Raw genomic sequence first — 17,144 nt, 5'->3', positions numbered from 1 at the left:
AGTGCATTTTTTTATTTTAAATGATTGTTTTTTTTAAGAAAAAGGTATTTTTTATTATTTTTACTTGTTTACTTAAAAAAAATAAAAATCAACATTGGTGCTCTAAAAACGTGATCATTTATTTGTTTTCTGTATCAACTTTTTACGTGAAATATGCTACAACAGATTTAAAAGATTATTCTAATATATAGGTTGGGAAACACTGTGATAAAATCGGCGATTTTTATCTAACGGGTATTCCCCAAATGTGGAAGAGCGTTTTTTGTAATGTTGACAAAATTTGCCAATCCATATCCGTTTCTCAAAGAAAAGAAAAGGCTTTACCCCATTTTTAACATCATATTTAATTTAATGCTCATGTGCCATGTTTACTTATTCCAGATGGAGAATACATGGTATTATTTCCGCTGGTTTTAGACGTTTTAATACGGGTAAGCTTTATTACAGTAAATTTTCTTTTAAAAACATACTATTCCCCATTGCTTTAATGGTAAAAGGTGTTATATTTAGGCAAAGGTGGCATTTCACAGAAGAAGATGGTATCAACTAAAATTCCCAAGTTTAAAATAGTAAGTTTTGTCTTTCTTCATTATCTAGATCCTATAGAATAGAATTTTAGTTGCTTCAAACAAATTTTTGTTTTACAGTTTTCTGTGGATTTAAATGGAAATCGAAGTTCATTTGGTGAGTTGAACTACTTGGACCTATATTATTGTGTTTTGTTTTACCGCTTTGCCCCAAATTTGTGAATACAAATAAAGAAAGGATTTTAAAATTGAATGTTACTGTTAAATTAAATCTCCATTTATTTTCACAAATTCCTATTGTTTTTTCAATAACATAACTTATAATTACAGAAGTAACAAAATCCTCCTTATACCATGAGCTTGGGTTAACAGTAAGAGACCTAAGATTTCAGCACGTCAATATGGTAGCAGTGCGTAATAAGAAGATAGTTGTTCGATTTCAGGTGGTTACATTTTCGTTTTACATTTATATCTATTGTATTAAAAAAATTTTATATATGAAAAAACAATTACAATTAAACTACAAAGTTGCATACATGGTAATTCGTAAGTTAGAACAAAGTGTATGAAACAGAACACCTGTGTAATCCAGTCTGCAAAGTATGGCAGTTCCTGACGAGATCTTGCGCGTGCAAGACGGTTATTTTTCGCGTGGCGCGTGCTATCATTAAAAATCTGTGTGCAAAGCATGTACATTTTCAAGCCACGTTAGGAAATCCTACTTAATTTATTCCTATTTTTTTCTTTGTTTAATTATTTGGCGCGCGTGGGACAAATTGTGTCGTGCATCACCAATAGTCTGTAAAAAAATCTCGCGTGCACCTGCCATACTCTGCAGTCCAGTGTGTAATAACGACTGTTGTTTTCCAGCCATGCGAGAATAAGGCAAGTTATGTTTATTTATTTATATAGTATAACTTTAGTAAAACTTGTTGCAACCTATCATTTTTCTTTTTGTTTAACTGAACATAACTTGGTTTACATACTTTAAAATGAAATGTTAAAGGTGTACACAATATCCGGCGTTCGAATTCGCTTGCGAAGTTGTATGCAAACCCATTTCCGAGTTCTGCATGCGGCAGCGAAATTCGAACAAAACAGACAAAATGGACGGATTTCGGATACTGTATACAACCACCTTAACACTGTTCTGTTGGTTATATTCTATGCTGTTAAATAGCAATATCATATACTTAATACAAGTTGCATAATTTTCATTGGCTAAAATTTGTTCTCTTTTATTTACAAAACCTGAAAACAATTTGTACATATCTACATAAACACATAATATATACCTTTCGCATACTTTCATTTACAATTTTACCCTGCCCAAAAAAAATTATAAATTTTACTTCAAACAGTTTTGTTAAATTTTAAAGTTTTTAAACTTTTACCATCTGTTGTTTTTATTCAGAACCTCAAAGCAATAATTTGCACAGACGCCGTGCTTCTGATTGACCCCCCTCTCCACTCAGACGTTTCTCCTGAAAATGAAATATTTACAAAGCTATGGAACAACCTTCCTGCACTAATAACTGGCTCCACACTCTACACAACTAATCTACCTTTTGAATACAGAGTCTTGGAAGCTGTATTTACATTCAATGTAAGATGATCAATAGTTGCATGTGTTGTATTATAAAACGCATGTATGATAAACATAGGTGCCTTAGTTTTAATAACCCAAGGTAGAAAAATTATTGTCCGGCCCCGTGGCACACTGGTTAGCGCGCCTGCCTGTAACCCAGAGGTAATGGGTTCAAGACTCGACGCTGCTACCATTGTGGGTGTATGTGTGCTTGGGCAAGACACTTAACGACAATTGCTCCAACCTATTGGTCACTAATGGGTTGTCCAAATTATCAGCCAAACATAAAAAAATGAAAAAGAATCAACAAAAAAATAATTACCCACAAAGTAACATACATGGTAACTCGTAAGCTGGCAGGAGGTGTTAAACCCGTGTGATAACGACTGTCGATTTCTGGCCACGCGAGGATAAAGTAAGTTGCTTCATTCATTCATTCATTAAAAAGATAATTACCACTCAAACATTAAGCACAGGACAGGGATACACAATACACTAATTTAATGATAAATTACAATTTATCAGTGATTATTCATTACAATTCTATGAAAAATCCTAAATAAAGGATTGCTTGCTAATTTTTAAATATTTTAAGTTTTTAACGGTGGTCATTTTGCAGCTAATTCTCTTATCTTTATTGTTTTAATTAATTTGATCTTAAAGGATTATGTTATGTTTTAGTAGACGTTACACTAGCTATGTAATGTAATATCAATTTTTTCGTACTAAGTCATGAATTTACCGCTAAACTTTTTTTTTATTCAGATAAACAGTTTAACAACCAAGTTATCCCAACTTGAACCTGACATACAGAGATTGCTCACAACACTTACAGACCCTGCTCAGTTTGGTGTTGACAGATCCCTGGTTCATATATTGCTTAACCACAGCACAAGGTACTGTTAGTGTTATCTATTAAATAATTCTTTTTTTTCTGGCTGCAACTTATAGATAAATCTAAATAAAAAATTGTTAGGAATTTTAAACTACCTTTTCCAGGGTATTGTTAGATCGTTTTAACAGTTTAAATTTGGTCAGTTGTAATTATATTCTACAATAAGGTCCTGCAGCATAACTTGGAACCATTTTCCCTTTCATTTATTCTATGTGGGTGAGGCCTGCAGCGTAGCAGGCCATGGGAACTGAGATTTAGGCCCGAACGTGTCCTTACCGTGATAACGTATACACCCAGCATTACTATGCAGGCCAATTTGGCTATGCCTATACATGGGCATTTTTTACTGAAGCCCTCATTCATTTTTGACCACTTAGAACAAAAATTATTCTCCCTTTAATTGCAGGTTAAATGCTTTTGCCACTATTGTTCGAGAGTATTGCGCAACACTGGAAGAAATACTTGATTGTGATGATGATATTCGGGATTTGTGCATCACTGTAGGAGAGGGCGAGACCCGGTAATGCATGGACGTAACTTTGGGGGTCTTTTAGTTGCATCAAAATAAAGTACAAACTCCTAAACCCTGTATATATTTGATCATTCTTCAGAAACACCCATTTCCAGGCATTTAAAATAGTATTTAGACTTTTTTACAATAATACTTAACTACCCTACATATAGTAAAGTGGGGGAAAGATGGAAACCTTTTCATTCTATTTTTCCACCCCAAGAGGTAGTAAACAAAGAACATTTAAATAATTATAAAACCGTATCCTCACAATTCCTATAGACCGTTGTTAAATGTTTAAAAAACTCGGTCAGGATATTTTGATTTTATATCCTAAATGTGTCCCATCTTACCCACAGTACTATATGTTTCAAATGTTGCATTTTAACGGCCCCCAAGAGCTTTAACTAATCTATTATAAAAACATACCCCTATAGGTCAATGTACGATGCCTTTATTTTTTCTTCGGCAATAAATAAGGAAAATTCCAACGTGTCTTTGCGACACAGCGGTGCAGCCATGAGGGAAATTCACCACAAATATAAAATCAATCTACAAGATGAAATGGAAACTTTATTGGATACTTTTTTAAGAAGCGTAAATATGTTTTAAATGGTTGTTTATGTAGCAGTATGTTAGGATTGCTACAGTAGTAATAAACCATTTTTGAATGCCGTGGTGCTGCAAGTGGTTGTTTTATACATAGTTTGAAGGGGTAAGATGGGACACCTTCACGACATAATATCTAAATATCCTAATCATGTTTTTAACAATTAACAACAGTCTAGAGAATCGTGGAGTTCCGGTTTTATAATTTTTTGAATGTTTTTGTTTACTATCAAATAGAACGAGAAATAAAAATGGAAAGGTGTACCATTTTCCCCCACAGTATTATACATCTTACTGCAATAAATGTAAATTACAAAAAATTCAAGTAATATTAAAAAGTATATGCTCTAAAAAATCTTAACTTTTCGATTTTAAAAATATTAAAACTTAACAAAGATTCTGCTATTATGCTTCTCATTCTATTAATTAAAAACTCATGCTTTCTGTTCTGCATATTGTTGAGAAACTTTGCATACCTCATATCCCATGCATTACCTAAAGGGAGAAGAAATTGGTAACAAAGTAGCTGAGTTGAAGGAAGCAATAGATAATTCCAACACTGCAATTTTAATTAACCTGGACAGGTGATTAATTTTAATTAACTTAACTGTTGAATATTTTGCTTTGTTATGTTGGATTAGATCAAGAGGTTTGAAACTATTGCCAGTTGCAAAACACCTATAAGCCCCTATAACCATATCTATGCACATATTACAATGCCGCTAAAGGAAAGCCTGCTTTATGATGTGTGGTACCAGCAAAAAAACAAAACTTAAAAATTCAGACCCGCAATGTGGCACACAATGGATCATGGTATTTTTTCAGAATTGGCCTATTATGGCCAAAATTATGACTATCATTGACAGTTTTATATTTTTCATACCAGCCATCGAAATTTGCTTCTGCGTTTGGAGTTACAACTCACGATGGGAATGTTCTCTTGCACGCTCTTCGGGATGCTGGGGATGGCTTTTGGGATGAACTTGGATTCTTCACTAGAAGAAGTGAGTAACAGAAACTAATAATATATTGATATTGTAAGGTAAAGAAAGCGTTCCATCTTCCCCGCTCTATTATACATGCTCAATTTGAATTAATGAATGTAACTTATTTAGCCGTTTGTGTCTGGGGAACCAACAGTTGGTATTGCTTGCGTTTAGAGTCCGCTTACTATATGTAACTTTGTGGGTGATGATTTATTTCTTATTTACATGTCCAACTTTGTTGGTGGTTGTTTTTTTGGCTTGTTTTCTCTATGACTGACAGTTTTGACAACCCATTAATTGACCACTGGGTTGAAATAAACAATGTTAAATAGTAGGAGCATTAAAACTTCACACCTAGTATATATTGTTAAGGCCTGATGGCTTTACACCATACTAGACCCTAGAGTATATAGTCACATGGAGTCTATGCACCAAAGTATCTTAGTAACAAAATTTAAACTTACAGAATCCTACTGCATTCTGGGCTGTATCAGGATTAATGTTCGCCGGAGCCGGGATCTTTTGGAGGATGTTGCTCCGTAAACTTCGGGATGCTCCACTAAGAGGCTCCTCGTCAGTGACAAAAGTGAGTCATGTCTGGATAATAAATTTAACTTACTTTCCCAAAATTAGACAGTGTTATAGCGTGACTGGAAAAAGACAGTAGTTATAACACCCATGCTCTTTTTCATACACCTCTTGGCAATGTTACCATGTATGTTCCTTGTGGGTGATTGTTTTTGATATATATTGTTTGGCTCACTATTTAAACAACCCATTAGTGATCACTGGGTTAGAGAAATTACCGTTAAGTGTCTTGCTCAAGAACGCCCACAGTGGTAACAGTGACGACTGACGAGTCTTGGACCCGTTAGTGTTAGCGACTGGCACGCTAACTAACTGTGACACTGCGCCAGACATATTGTGGATACAAAATAGGTGTTTGATTTTGTGGCACTTATTTTAAATGCAACTGATTTATCCTCGAATGGTAAGCCACTTACAGTGGTTATAACTTGGGTGTTCTGTTTCACATACCACACCGTGCCTGCTTACAAGTTACTACCAATGTCATTAGCAAAGAACACTACATAGTCTAGTTTAAAATATTAAGGTCTGAACACCCCTTGATGAAATACGCTTTATATGATATAGGGTGGCCCATCTGGTACAAAGGGCGGAAATGGAACAAAGTCATCAACTAACCATACCCCACCTATAAAAGATGACACAAGCGTTTTAAATTTTCAATCCCATCAAAACAACAAACTTCAAGATTTTCAATCCCTTCAAAACAACAAACTTCAAGCACATGGTAATAACGAACTGCACAGAAAACTGCTGGCCAAGCGCATGAAGCCCTTAGGAACACATGGGTTGTTAAATCATGATAAGAACCATGTTAAATATTACCATTGCTATTCGTGATAAAGTAAAGTGAAAGTTATTTATTTATATTGTTCATTCTTTTCTTTTTCTTATAAGTTAATAAAATAACGGTATGGCTAAGTGGTTTTAAAACTGAAATAAAATCAGACATAACAAGAGAGTTGAGCTCTAATGAATGGGCACGTTACATTATAAAAAAATGATAAAAACCAAGACACATTTTAAAATAAAAAAGTCGAAATTTTATGCTGGTCACACCGGTAAAAAGTAAACTTTCGCATAGGAATTGTATTAGCCATAACAAACAACTAAACAAAATGCCGTAATGACGTCATTTTTTAAAGTGACGTATGCAGAACTAAACAAAATGACGTCATTCTTTAAAGTGACGTATGTAGGTCTGACGTCACTTTTCTATGACATATCAAGATTCTGATACCGATACCAGTAAGCCATAAAGTAGAAAAGTTACTTTGGTATTTTATTTTGCAACAGTACGAAGTAGTTCGACAACAAACTAAATGTGATGACTTTTATTGAAGCTTCTGAAAAATGGAAATAGGATTAAAATACCTTCATATTTATGTGGCTGGCGTTGGTGGAAAGCCACTACGGCACGACAAGCCCCCAGCCAATGGTAGTGGGTTTCTACTCTGGTGAGAAACCCCTTGCCATACTCAGGCAAGGTAAAACAAACCATATTGACAAAAATAATACAACGACCCACATAGATAATGTGCATGAAATAACACACTACCAAAAAGACAAAAATAGTACAACGAGTGCAGCGACATACATGTGCCAAACATGCAACAAACACAACAGCTCAATCATTCAAAAAGGGGACATGGTCAAAAACTAATTAACGCGGACATAATCATTGAAACATATACAAAGGAATTATAGTTCAAATCCTGAAGGATAATCATCTGCAGTGTACACTGTATTGAATGTCGCCATGTTGGTACCGCGATACTCTCGTCATATCTTCACACAATATAATAACGTCCGGATGTTACGCACCACATCGATCGTTAAGAAACTAAATCAGGCTGTAGCGAACCGCGTTGACAGTGACCTAAATATCTAGCGTAGCATCACTGGCGGCGACCTCTACGCAACAACCTGACCGTGACGTAACTCAATCAATACTGACGTAACCGCACCGAACGCAGGGTCAGGACAATGCTCTGACCCACCGTATCGACGTCGTAGCGTAATTGTGACGTGGCCATCGTCCCAATCGCACTACAGGACGTTTTAATATATAAATTAGACGTGGGAAAATTTATATTAAATTATTTTAAAAAGGCTACTATCTTATTTATGCGCATATTATACTGCGTGTTAATATTACTCGAGTAATTGTGTACCAACATAGCGTTCTTACCAAGCGATCAGAAAATTACGAAATCGCTTAAAGATTTGTACAACAACAAAATCCGATCCAGCAAGATGTTCTCTATAGTTTCATTGCATATATTTCAGTGACATGCAAAATGCACTATAGTAGTGACTGACTAAAAATAACCGGCAACATTAGACCCAGCAGAATAGGAATACAGCAGCGCAGACAAGACACACATACACACATACAAGTAACCCACAATTCATGCATATAACTCTCAAACCGTGTATCCATTATCGGCGCCTTCGTCTTTGTTTTTCGTCTGCAAAGGTAGAATAGTTACGTCACAGGTAATTTACGTATAATAGCACGGCCTGTACTAGAGTGGGGAAAGATGGGACAATATTTTATCGTCCCATTTAGTAGTAAACCAAAAACATTTAAAGAATTATAAAACCGCATCCTGACGACTCCCACAGACCGTTGTTAATTGTTTAAAACACAATAAGAATATTTTTTCACTCTACTATATCTCCAGTACGCCGTTGTACTGTTTATATAACAGTCAAACAGTTAACTAATTTCACATACGTTTATTCTACAATAAAATTGACCCTAAAATTATCGTATAAAATTATAAACCATGATAATATACAATACCTTGCGCGTTTCCACTGGAGCTTTATTCGAACTCTTCTGTGGCAATGAAAACATTAATTAACAGTTTTTAAATTATTACGTCATAATTACCTTAATTTTTCCTTCGTGCCACGGCTCGCTTGATCCTCTGTGACGTCACATACCAGGATCTGTAAAACTCGAACTTTAAATTCCATTCAACGCATTCTGAAAATTGTGACGAAAAAATGAACTTACGAAGTGGGTTCTTCTGTTACGTCACCACCACTTCGTGACGTCACAGTTGAAGTTTCTAGAAAAGAGCTTATGTACGTAATAATGCCAATTGTGATTTATACTTTACCGATTCCTTGATCTTCTTGCTTCGCGCTCATAGCGCAAATATAATAAGAATAAACAAGTAATGTGCCTGGTAGCGACGCAAAACGCGCATGGGGCCCCATGAAAAAAAAACATCGCGAAACGAACGCGTAGAACCAACTCGTGCGGATCAGCTATGACGTAACGCGAAACTAATGACGTAACTTCGAGCGGAAGACAGCGAAATGTAAACGATTGTGTTGGATTGTGACGTAACAAACCGCAGCGATTGCGAATCGAGATATTGCGTTTTAACGTCGGGAGTGACGTAATATAGAACCGTCGCGATTCCGAAAACAAAATGCATAATCTAAACTTAAAACGCAATACCGCAGGCACAGAACTTGTATCATTATATTATGATATATGAAACAGCTATTACATTAATGTTTATTATATAGTAGAAAAAGCTATAATATAATACAGTACATATTGTGATATATAATATAATATTAATGCAATGAAATAATACTTAACTAAAGTCTTGCAAGAAATATTCTTCAAACCTTCTGACTTGTACCCTGGTTTGGAACCAACTGAATCTGAACTGAAACGTGTAACTAGCTTTCTTAAAGAAGCGGTTTATGCGCCGAGCAATCAAGGCGGGCGTAATCAGCTGGTGCAAGGCGTCAGTCACGTGAGCAATCTGACCAATCAGCTTCGAGGATTGAATAGCTGGAATATTGTGACGTCAGCTTAACATTGTGACGTAACAAACTAAGTTCACAGCGATTCGAGATTTCGGATTGTCGTTTTAGGCGCGAAGTTAGTTTTAACATTGTTTCTATTCTGTACGGATGAGGTATTATACCGGAAGGCATTTAACTACAAAGGGATCTGTTTTACATTTAATATCAGTGTCATTGAGTTATTCATGCCTTTGTAATCCTTTTCAAGTTTTATAATACGGTGGGGTAATATGGGACACACTTAGCACATAATATCTAAACATCCCAATCGTGTTTTAGACAATTACCAACGGTCTATAGAAGTCGTGGGGATACGGTTTTATAATTCTTGTCAAAAAAATTGTCAAAAATATCCTGATTTTTATTCTTATTACATAATTAAATTAAAATAACAAAATTAAAATAAATTCTGCTGGTATAGAAAGGCGAAACTTCTTTGATAGTTCGAATTCAATTGAGTATCATGTTACAATGACGCACGCAAATATATGGGAATATTGTGGTTTTGTTTTAATTAATATTCATACAATGCTTTCGCTCCAAACTAGCCGAAAGTATCGAAACGTCCGGAATGACACAATTGCCGTAGTTATGCATCATTAAAAGAAACAATAGCTATACTCCATGAATTATTTGTATGGTTCGAATAATATCAATGAAGAATTGAACAAAATAAAATGAACAACTAATTCTACAAACGCTTTCGGAAATGAAATTGCTGAATTAGATTTGTGCCAAGGAAAAATGTATATAAAGGCCGGCACAGCGGTTGAGTTACCAACAGATAAACAGACACGATGGTAAATCAAATGTTGATAGTTCTCTGCCTGGTGGTTGGCTATGTCAGCTCAGCCGCAATGAAAAAAGGGGGACAAAACGAGCCCCACAGCTGGTACGATGCTAAAGGCCGCGAATGGTACGACAACAGTGAGCCCCACAGCTGGTACGATGCTAAAGGCCACGAATGGTACGACAACAGTGAGCCCCACAGCTGGTACGATGCTAAAGGCCACGAATGGTACGACAACAGTGAGCCCCACAGCTGGTACGATGCTAAAGGCCACGAATGGTACGACAACAGTGAGCCCCACAGCTGGTACGATGCTAAAGGCCACGAATGGTACGACAACAGTGAACCCCACAGCTGGTACGATGCTAAAGGCCACGAATGGTACGACAACAGTGAGCCCCATAGCTGGTACGATGCTAAAGGCCACGAATGGTACGACAACAGTGAGCCCCACAGCTGGTACGATGCTAAAGGCCACGAATGGTACGACAACAGTGAGCCCCACAGCTGGTACGATGCTAAAGGCCACGAATGGTACGACAACAGTGAGCCCCATAGCTGGTACGATGCTAAAGGCCACGAATGGTACGACAACAGTGAGCCCCACAGCTGGTACGATGCTAAAGGCCACGAATGGTACGATAACAGTGAGCCCCACAGCTGGTACGATGCTAAAGGCCACGAATGGTACGACAGCAGTGAGCCCCACAGCTGGTACGATGCTAAAGGCCACGAATGGTACGACAACAGTGAACCCCATAGCTGGTACGATAATCAGATGAAAAATCAAGACGAGCAACAGCCGGATGAAATTGCAGAGGAAAGTAGCGAAAGCAATCTCCCGGTTAATGATTTCATGATGATTCGATGCAAGGGGTGCATCAAGGGACAACTAAAGCAAAGGTAATGTTATAATTATTAGTGTTCCAGACTATTAAATTATCTGGCGTTTAGGCAAGTGGGGAACCATTTCTTGCCAGAGGGTCTAGGCTGCTATCGTTTTGGGCATATGTGCCCTTTAGCAAGACACTTAACGGCAATTGCTCCAATTCATTATTATACATCTAAGGTGTCCATATTGTCAAAGCAATAATAAAAATAACAATCACTCGCAAGTTACAAAACTCGTGGACGGGCATAGTGTATGAAACAGAACAACTGTGTTATAGTGTCTGTAGGTTCCCCGCAGTTACGAGAGGATAACGTTTTATCAATTCATTTAATTTTAGATTTTAACTGCAATTTTTATTCACAACAGCAAGTAAGCTCCGTGTTGAATTGCTGGAAACAACCATAGACAACGACCACAGCTTCTTTTACACATTACTTCGTAATCAGAGTTGCATTTCAAAAATAAAGTCGTTTTTCGGCTTACTGGGTTGTTTTATTGCAAACTAGAATATACAGATATATAGTATACTGTGGGGGAAGATAGGACACCTTAGCTTTAGCACATAATATCTAAATAACCTGATCGTGTTTTAAAATTAACAACGGTCTATATGGAAGTCGTGGGAAAATGGTTTTATAATTATAAGAATGTTCTTTGTTTACGAGCAATTTGGACGAGAAACTTGAATGAAAAGATGTCCTATCTTCACGCATCCTACTATTTCGATATTATGTGCTAAAGGTGTCCCGTCTACTCCCAGCCTACCATATACATTTGAAATAGGAAAAATACATGATGAAAAGCCTAGGACGAATATCAGGCTGCAGAACTAAGCATACACACTAAATCTAAAGTCAAGGCAACTGTTACAAAAAAGGACGAGGACGCGGGCGGCGTTTAAAACACTATCCATCCATCTGTCCATTCTAAAAAAAATGAATGGATGGAATGAATTCATTCATTCATTTAATCGAGAACGAATCTACAAGAAAAAGGTTAGGAAAGCGAAACTATATACCGTATATACATTCGTACACACATGAAACTAGACGCAACCAAACAGTTTCATTTTGTTTTCAATCTTACCCCTAACCCTATTGCTCTAACCCAGTGGACACTAATGGGCTGTCAAATTTATCAGGCACACATAAAAAATCTAAAATACACAAAAAAATAATCACCTACAAAGTAACATACTTGGTAACTCGTAAGGTGGCACAACTCGTAAGATGGTAAAATCAACATAAGGCACGAGATGTATAGCACAGTGGGGAAGACGGGACACTGAAGCACATATTGCCTATAACGCATCTCAGTTTTTCTGACAAAACTAACACTAGTTTTTATGAGTCAAATTCAAACTGAGATTCAAACTTGCAAGCTACAAAATTTCGAAAGTTTTATTATGATTCAGCGGGCATTCAAAATGAGCATCTCATTTCTATGTTTTTTTAGCCATTGAAAAAATGCTGCATTTGTTCAACACCGAATTTTAATACTTAACAACAGTAACCGCCGCGCACTTTGTTGGGCTATAAGAATACTTTCAAACAATACTATAACATTTGTTTTTGTCCAACATCAGATTGGTACCCTAAAAAGGGATTTTAAAAAATCCCGTCTTACCCCCAGTCCCATTTACCCCACCCTACTGTAGATTGCTTAAAACAAAAAAGACATGTATATTTTTATCTTGTTTTATTGATATTGACAGCAAGTATTGGGCATTTCAAGTCGTTTGACTATTGTCGATTTATTTGGTCTTCCATCAATTCTTGAACTGAAATGGTGGAAAGTGTCATGAATTAAGATAGAGGAGTTACGTTTACGCTGTTTACGTTATTCTCACGAATTACAAAAAAAACAGCCGTAAACTGTGGGGCATGAGCATAATGTTTGTTGTTTCTTTCATTCGAATATGTGATTTGCGAAACAAACATATGGCGTAACCCTTTACAGTTAAGTAATTGTCATTTTCCTTTTTGGTCTACGGTTTGCAACATTCGTTTGCAAGTTATAACCAATATATAGAAACAATCGTGTAAAAGTATATAAGGGTAATGATCAATGCTTATTTAACATTGACATTTTTAGTGAAGCTTTTAGCGTATTAGTCAAACACTTGCGCACACCATCATCTTATTATGCTCACCATTTTGATCTTTATGGCCATAAACCCAACGTCTACGACGACGAGTGACTGGAGCACCTGTATCCGCAATAGGAGATAAAATTAATATTCTTTCATTTAAAAAAGTGATTTGTGAAACAAACTTATAGCAATGAGGAAGAAGGTGGGACAATTAGCACATATTATATCCAAATGTTCTAATCGTGTTTAAAACAACGGTATATTGGAGTCGTGAGGAAACGGTTTAATAATTTTTTGAACATTTTTTGTTTACTATCAAACGAAACTAAAAAAAAGAATGAAAAGGTGTCCCATCTTCCTCCACTTTACTATACATATGAATTGCAGCATTGGTTTGCAGGTTTTAACTAGTATATATAGAAGGTTATGATAAATGCCTATTTAACATTGACATTTGCAGTGAAGCTTTTAAGCGTTCTAGTCAAATACACTATCATCTTATTATGCTCACCGCTTTGAACCTTATGGCCATAAACCCAACGTCTACGACGACGAGTACTTGCAGCTAAAACACCCGTATCTGCATTCGGAGATACAATCAATACAATTCCGATGACAAGCAAGAGGAGAAGCGCTGACTTATTCATCTGCAGAAACAAATATTTGTCACAATGCACAAGTGAAACAAACCAACCACTCACTTTGTTGCTTTCTGAAGAAAGAGATATTTTCTCGCCAGGACTCATCGCCTTTTATAACGAGCGTTGTTGTTATTAAACGCGTAAACATTTCCGAAACGCTTTTATTTAAGCAGAACTAGTTCTGTTTTTTCCTGAAATGATATCGGCATATGGCATTTAGTTTTTTTGTGCTCCGGCAATATGTGATCTTAGGGCTGCCATTAGATAATATTGATATGATAACTATTACTGATTATTCTGTTTCAAAAAAATGCACCATTGTGGTTGCATTCAGTTACACAAGCTCAATTAAATGATTTTTGGATCGAAAAGTTTACAACAGATTACAGTTTGATAACGGGTTGAAAAAATACAATAAATGTTATTTATTTAGCTGACAATTTGTGCTTTTTTATTGTACAACTTGGCTGAGTAGAAAATCACTTACATAGAGCTTTATAGTATAGTGGCAGAAGATGGGACACCTTTAGCACGTAATATCCAATTATCCTGATCGTGTTTTAAACAATTTTTAGTGGTTTATAAGAGTTGGAGGATGTGGTTTATAATTCTTTGAATGTTCTTTGTCTATACCAAATAGGACGAGAAAATAGAAAGAAAAGGTGTCCCATCTTCCCCCACACTTCTATACGTTACTAACACATATTGCAATCTTTCTATTGACAAAAATTATAAACATTTGACGGGTTTGATGACACGGTAGTTTATTATTCCTAATCAAAATAACTTTTCTTATGTGTTTGTATGAGTGTTTTGCTTTTAATAAGAAAGTTCAGAAAGGTCTGTTTCATTCTAACTGAAACGATCACGTGATGCCTCAATGGATAACTTCCCGCGATGTTTCTGACTAACCACATTGTAATTAAGTCCACATTTTAGATTGCTTTGTTAATTCACACAGTGAGGTTTTATAACTATTTTTGTAAACTTTGGTTTAATTTATGTAACTTGTGTAACCTCGCTTCATGAGGAAACAGCAAGTCGTTATATATTACGGGTGTTAAATAATTCTGGAACATTGTTATTCTGATTATCATTATGAGGGCCGTAAAAATAAAATAAAAAAGTATCGTCTAACAAAGTGTCCCATCTTCCCCACCCTAAAATTACCGCTAGTCTTGTCTAACAAAGTGTCCTGTTTTCCCCACCCTACTATATACTTTATAATTTTTGTCAATATGTATATAGATTACAACACGTGTTACCAATTAACGCGAGCTTTACATAGGTGATTCTCTACGCAGCAAAGCTGTACAAATTGCCAGCGAGACTTAAATGTATAGCCACAAAGTTACACCATAACTCGAAGAGTGCACGAGGTATATGAAAAAACACCTGTGGTATAACGACTCTTGTTGGCCCACCAAGCGAGGATAATTAAGTTACATTCATTAATTCAACAGTTTATATTTATAAATGCTTACTATGTGAATTAATAAAGTAATCTGAAACGCAGATTTTAACTACAATGTGGTTAGTCAGAAACATCGCGGGAAGTTATCAATTGAGGCATCACGTGATCGTTTCAGTTAGGAAACAGATTGGTAAAATAATCAACAAAATTTATCAATATTATCTAATGAAGGGTTTCTTAAACTGGGGTCAATTTACCCCTGGGGGTAAATTCTCGTATTTAGAGGGTAAATGAGCCACCTATCAAAATCCATATCAGTCGGAACAGAAAAATTGTGCCAATTATGGTACTTTACAAGACATTTAACAACTCGTTGCCAAAAAGGTAGCACATTCGTCGCATTAATATAACTGGTGTAATTAGTAGTTTTCGCTTTTTAATAAACGAGCGTCATATTACATTTTTGGGGTAAATCCAATAAGAATCTTTGTTAAAAGAGTGAAGCATACAAAAAAGTTTAAAAACCACTGATCTAATGGCAGTCCTTCGATCACATATTACCTAAACACAGAAATACTAAAAGCCATTTGAAGATCATATAAAATCAAATGTTACAATACTATTCGACAGTATTCTCACGGTCCAACATAGTGCACGGCAAAGGCATTTTTTCACTAATTTTAAAAAGCATAATAATTAGATGCTCAATTTGAATGCTGAGTTATATAGTAAGGTGGGGAAAGATGGGACACCTTTGGCACATAATATCCAAATATCCTGATCGTGTTTTAAACAATAAACAGCGGTCTAAAGAAGCCGTCAGAATACAGTTATATGATTCTTTGAAAGTTCTTTGTTTACTACCTGATGGGACGAGAAAATATATTGAAAGGGTGTCCCATCTTCCCCTTTCCTACTAAATGTGAAAACAAACTTAAAAAGTTAAAAGCAATCAAAAAAAATGCATACACCAACTTAAATACAGTATACAACTGGAAGCAACACAAGGAAACCGAGTAACGTGGCAAACAGAACTAAAACGAGAAACGTAGGAATGCGGTTCACAAGACGGCGCGCGCGGTACTTATAATTAAAGGCACCACAATTTCTCGTTGTAAGCAGCGGGATTCACTACAGTTCATTAGTAATCAAAAGTTCGTTTGTAAAACAAACATATAACTGCCATAAACTTAAATTTCTATTAACAAAAGCAATAAAATTAAAATAACTTTTATAAATCTCATTCATATTACAGTATACAGAAACACAGATACAGGGTACAGAAAGCCGTGAGAAAAATACCGCTACCTCTAGAAACTATTCCTGCGAATTGAGATTCTATTGCCGCAAACGGGCAAAGAAGCGCAAACAATAATTACCCCTAGGAGCGGAAAACGCGGTGCGTTGAGAAGCGTGGAACGGGATGCAGAGTAAAGGACGACTAACCAATTTTAAAACAAGTAACAAACTGAACTTGTTTAACATCACAATAAAAACTAGATCCAAATAAAAAAAGGAGTGACATTATTTAGTTTGATTTTTATCATGGTGTATAGAGGGGTTGGGGAAGATGGTCCAAATTTTCATTCTCTTTTATCGTCCCATTTGGTATAGTAAATAAAGAAAAATTACAGACTTACAATCCCGTCACTCAAAAGCCTTGTGACTCCAAAACGGCGTTGTTATTGGTTCAAAACACGCTCCGCGAAATTTAGGTGCTATATAACGGTATCCGTCTTACCCTACCGTACCACACATTAAGTTATTTTCACAA

At 36.0% G+C, this 17,144-nt stretch overlaps 2 protein-coding genes and 2 long non-coding RNA genes across 4 annotated transcripts; 2 read left to right on the top strand and 2 right to left on the bottom strand.

The window, feature by feature from the left end:
- Window positions 1-181: 181 nt before the first annotated feature.
- Window positions 182-6,625, top strand: LOC149743343 (magnesium transporter MRS2 homolog, mitochondrial-like). The gene is made up of 12 exons (XM_089875997.1): window positions 182-431; window positions 511-569; window positions 648-684; window positions 858-970; window positions 1,942-2,133; window positions 2,881-3,011; window positions 3,417-3,530; window positions 3,959-4,118; window positions 4,632-4,714; window positions 5,017-5,134; window positions 5,583-5,702; window positions 6,272-6,625. The coding sequence occupies exons 1-12, from the start codon at window positions 365-367 to the stop codon at window positions 6,542-6,544; spliced, it is 1,467 nt and encodes a 488-aa protein (XP_089732123.1). The 5' UTR covers window positions 182-364; the 3' UTR covers window positions 6,545-6,625.
- A 347-nt stretch (window positions 6,626-6,972) lies between these two features.
- On the bottom strand, window positions 6,973-9,794 carry LOC149743342 (uncharacterized). Its single transcript, XR_016384865.1, has 4 exons — window positions 8,730-9,794; window positions 8,604-8,662; window positions 8,514-8,549; window positions 6,973-8,175 (listed from the first exon to the last, which is right to left on the bottom strand). It is a non-coding gene; the product is annotated as an uncharacterized LOC149743342 (long non-coding RNA).
- A 381-nt stretch (window positions 9,795-10,175) lies between these two features.
- LOC149743341 (uncharacterized) lies at window positions 10,176-11,705 on the top strand. The gene is made up of 2 exons (XM_089879432.1): window positions 10,176-11,234; window positions 11,590-11,705. The coding sequence occupies exons 1-2, from the start codon at window positions 10,339-10,341 to the stop codon at window positions 11,594-11,596; spliced, it is 903 nt and encodes a 300-aa protein (XP_089735558.1). The 5' UTR covers window positions 10,176-10,338; the 3' UTR covers window positions 11,597-11,705.
- A 1,201-nt stretch (window positions 11,706-12,906) lies between these two features.
- LOC149743340 (uncharacterized) lies at window positions 12,907-14,147 on the bottom strand. Its single transcript, XR_016385143.1, has 4 exons — window positions 14,017-14,147; window positions 13,827-13,962; window positions 13,376-13,432; window positions 12,907-13,003 (listed from the first exon to the last, which is right to left on the bottom strand). It is a non-coding gene; the product is annotated as an uncharacterized LOC149743340 (long non-coding RNA).
- Window positions 14,148-17,144: the final 2,997 nt, after the last annotated feature.

The sequence above is a fragment of the Ciona robusta genome, chromosome 1, assembly GCF_009617815.1.
Source record: "Ciona robusta chromosome 1, ASM961781v2".
NCBI lineage: Eukaryota > Metazoa > Chordata > Ascidiacea > Phlebobranchia > Cionidae > Ciona > Ciona robusta.
The sequence above is the reverse complement of the archived record's forward strand: the minus strand, read 5'-3'. Positions and strand labels throughout refer to the sequence as shown.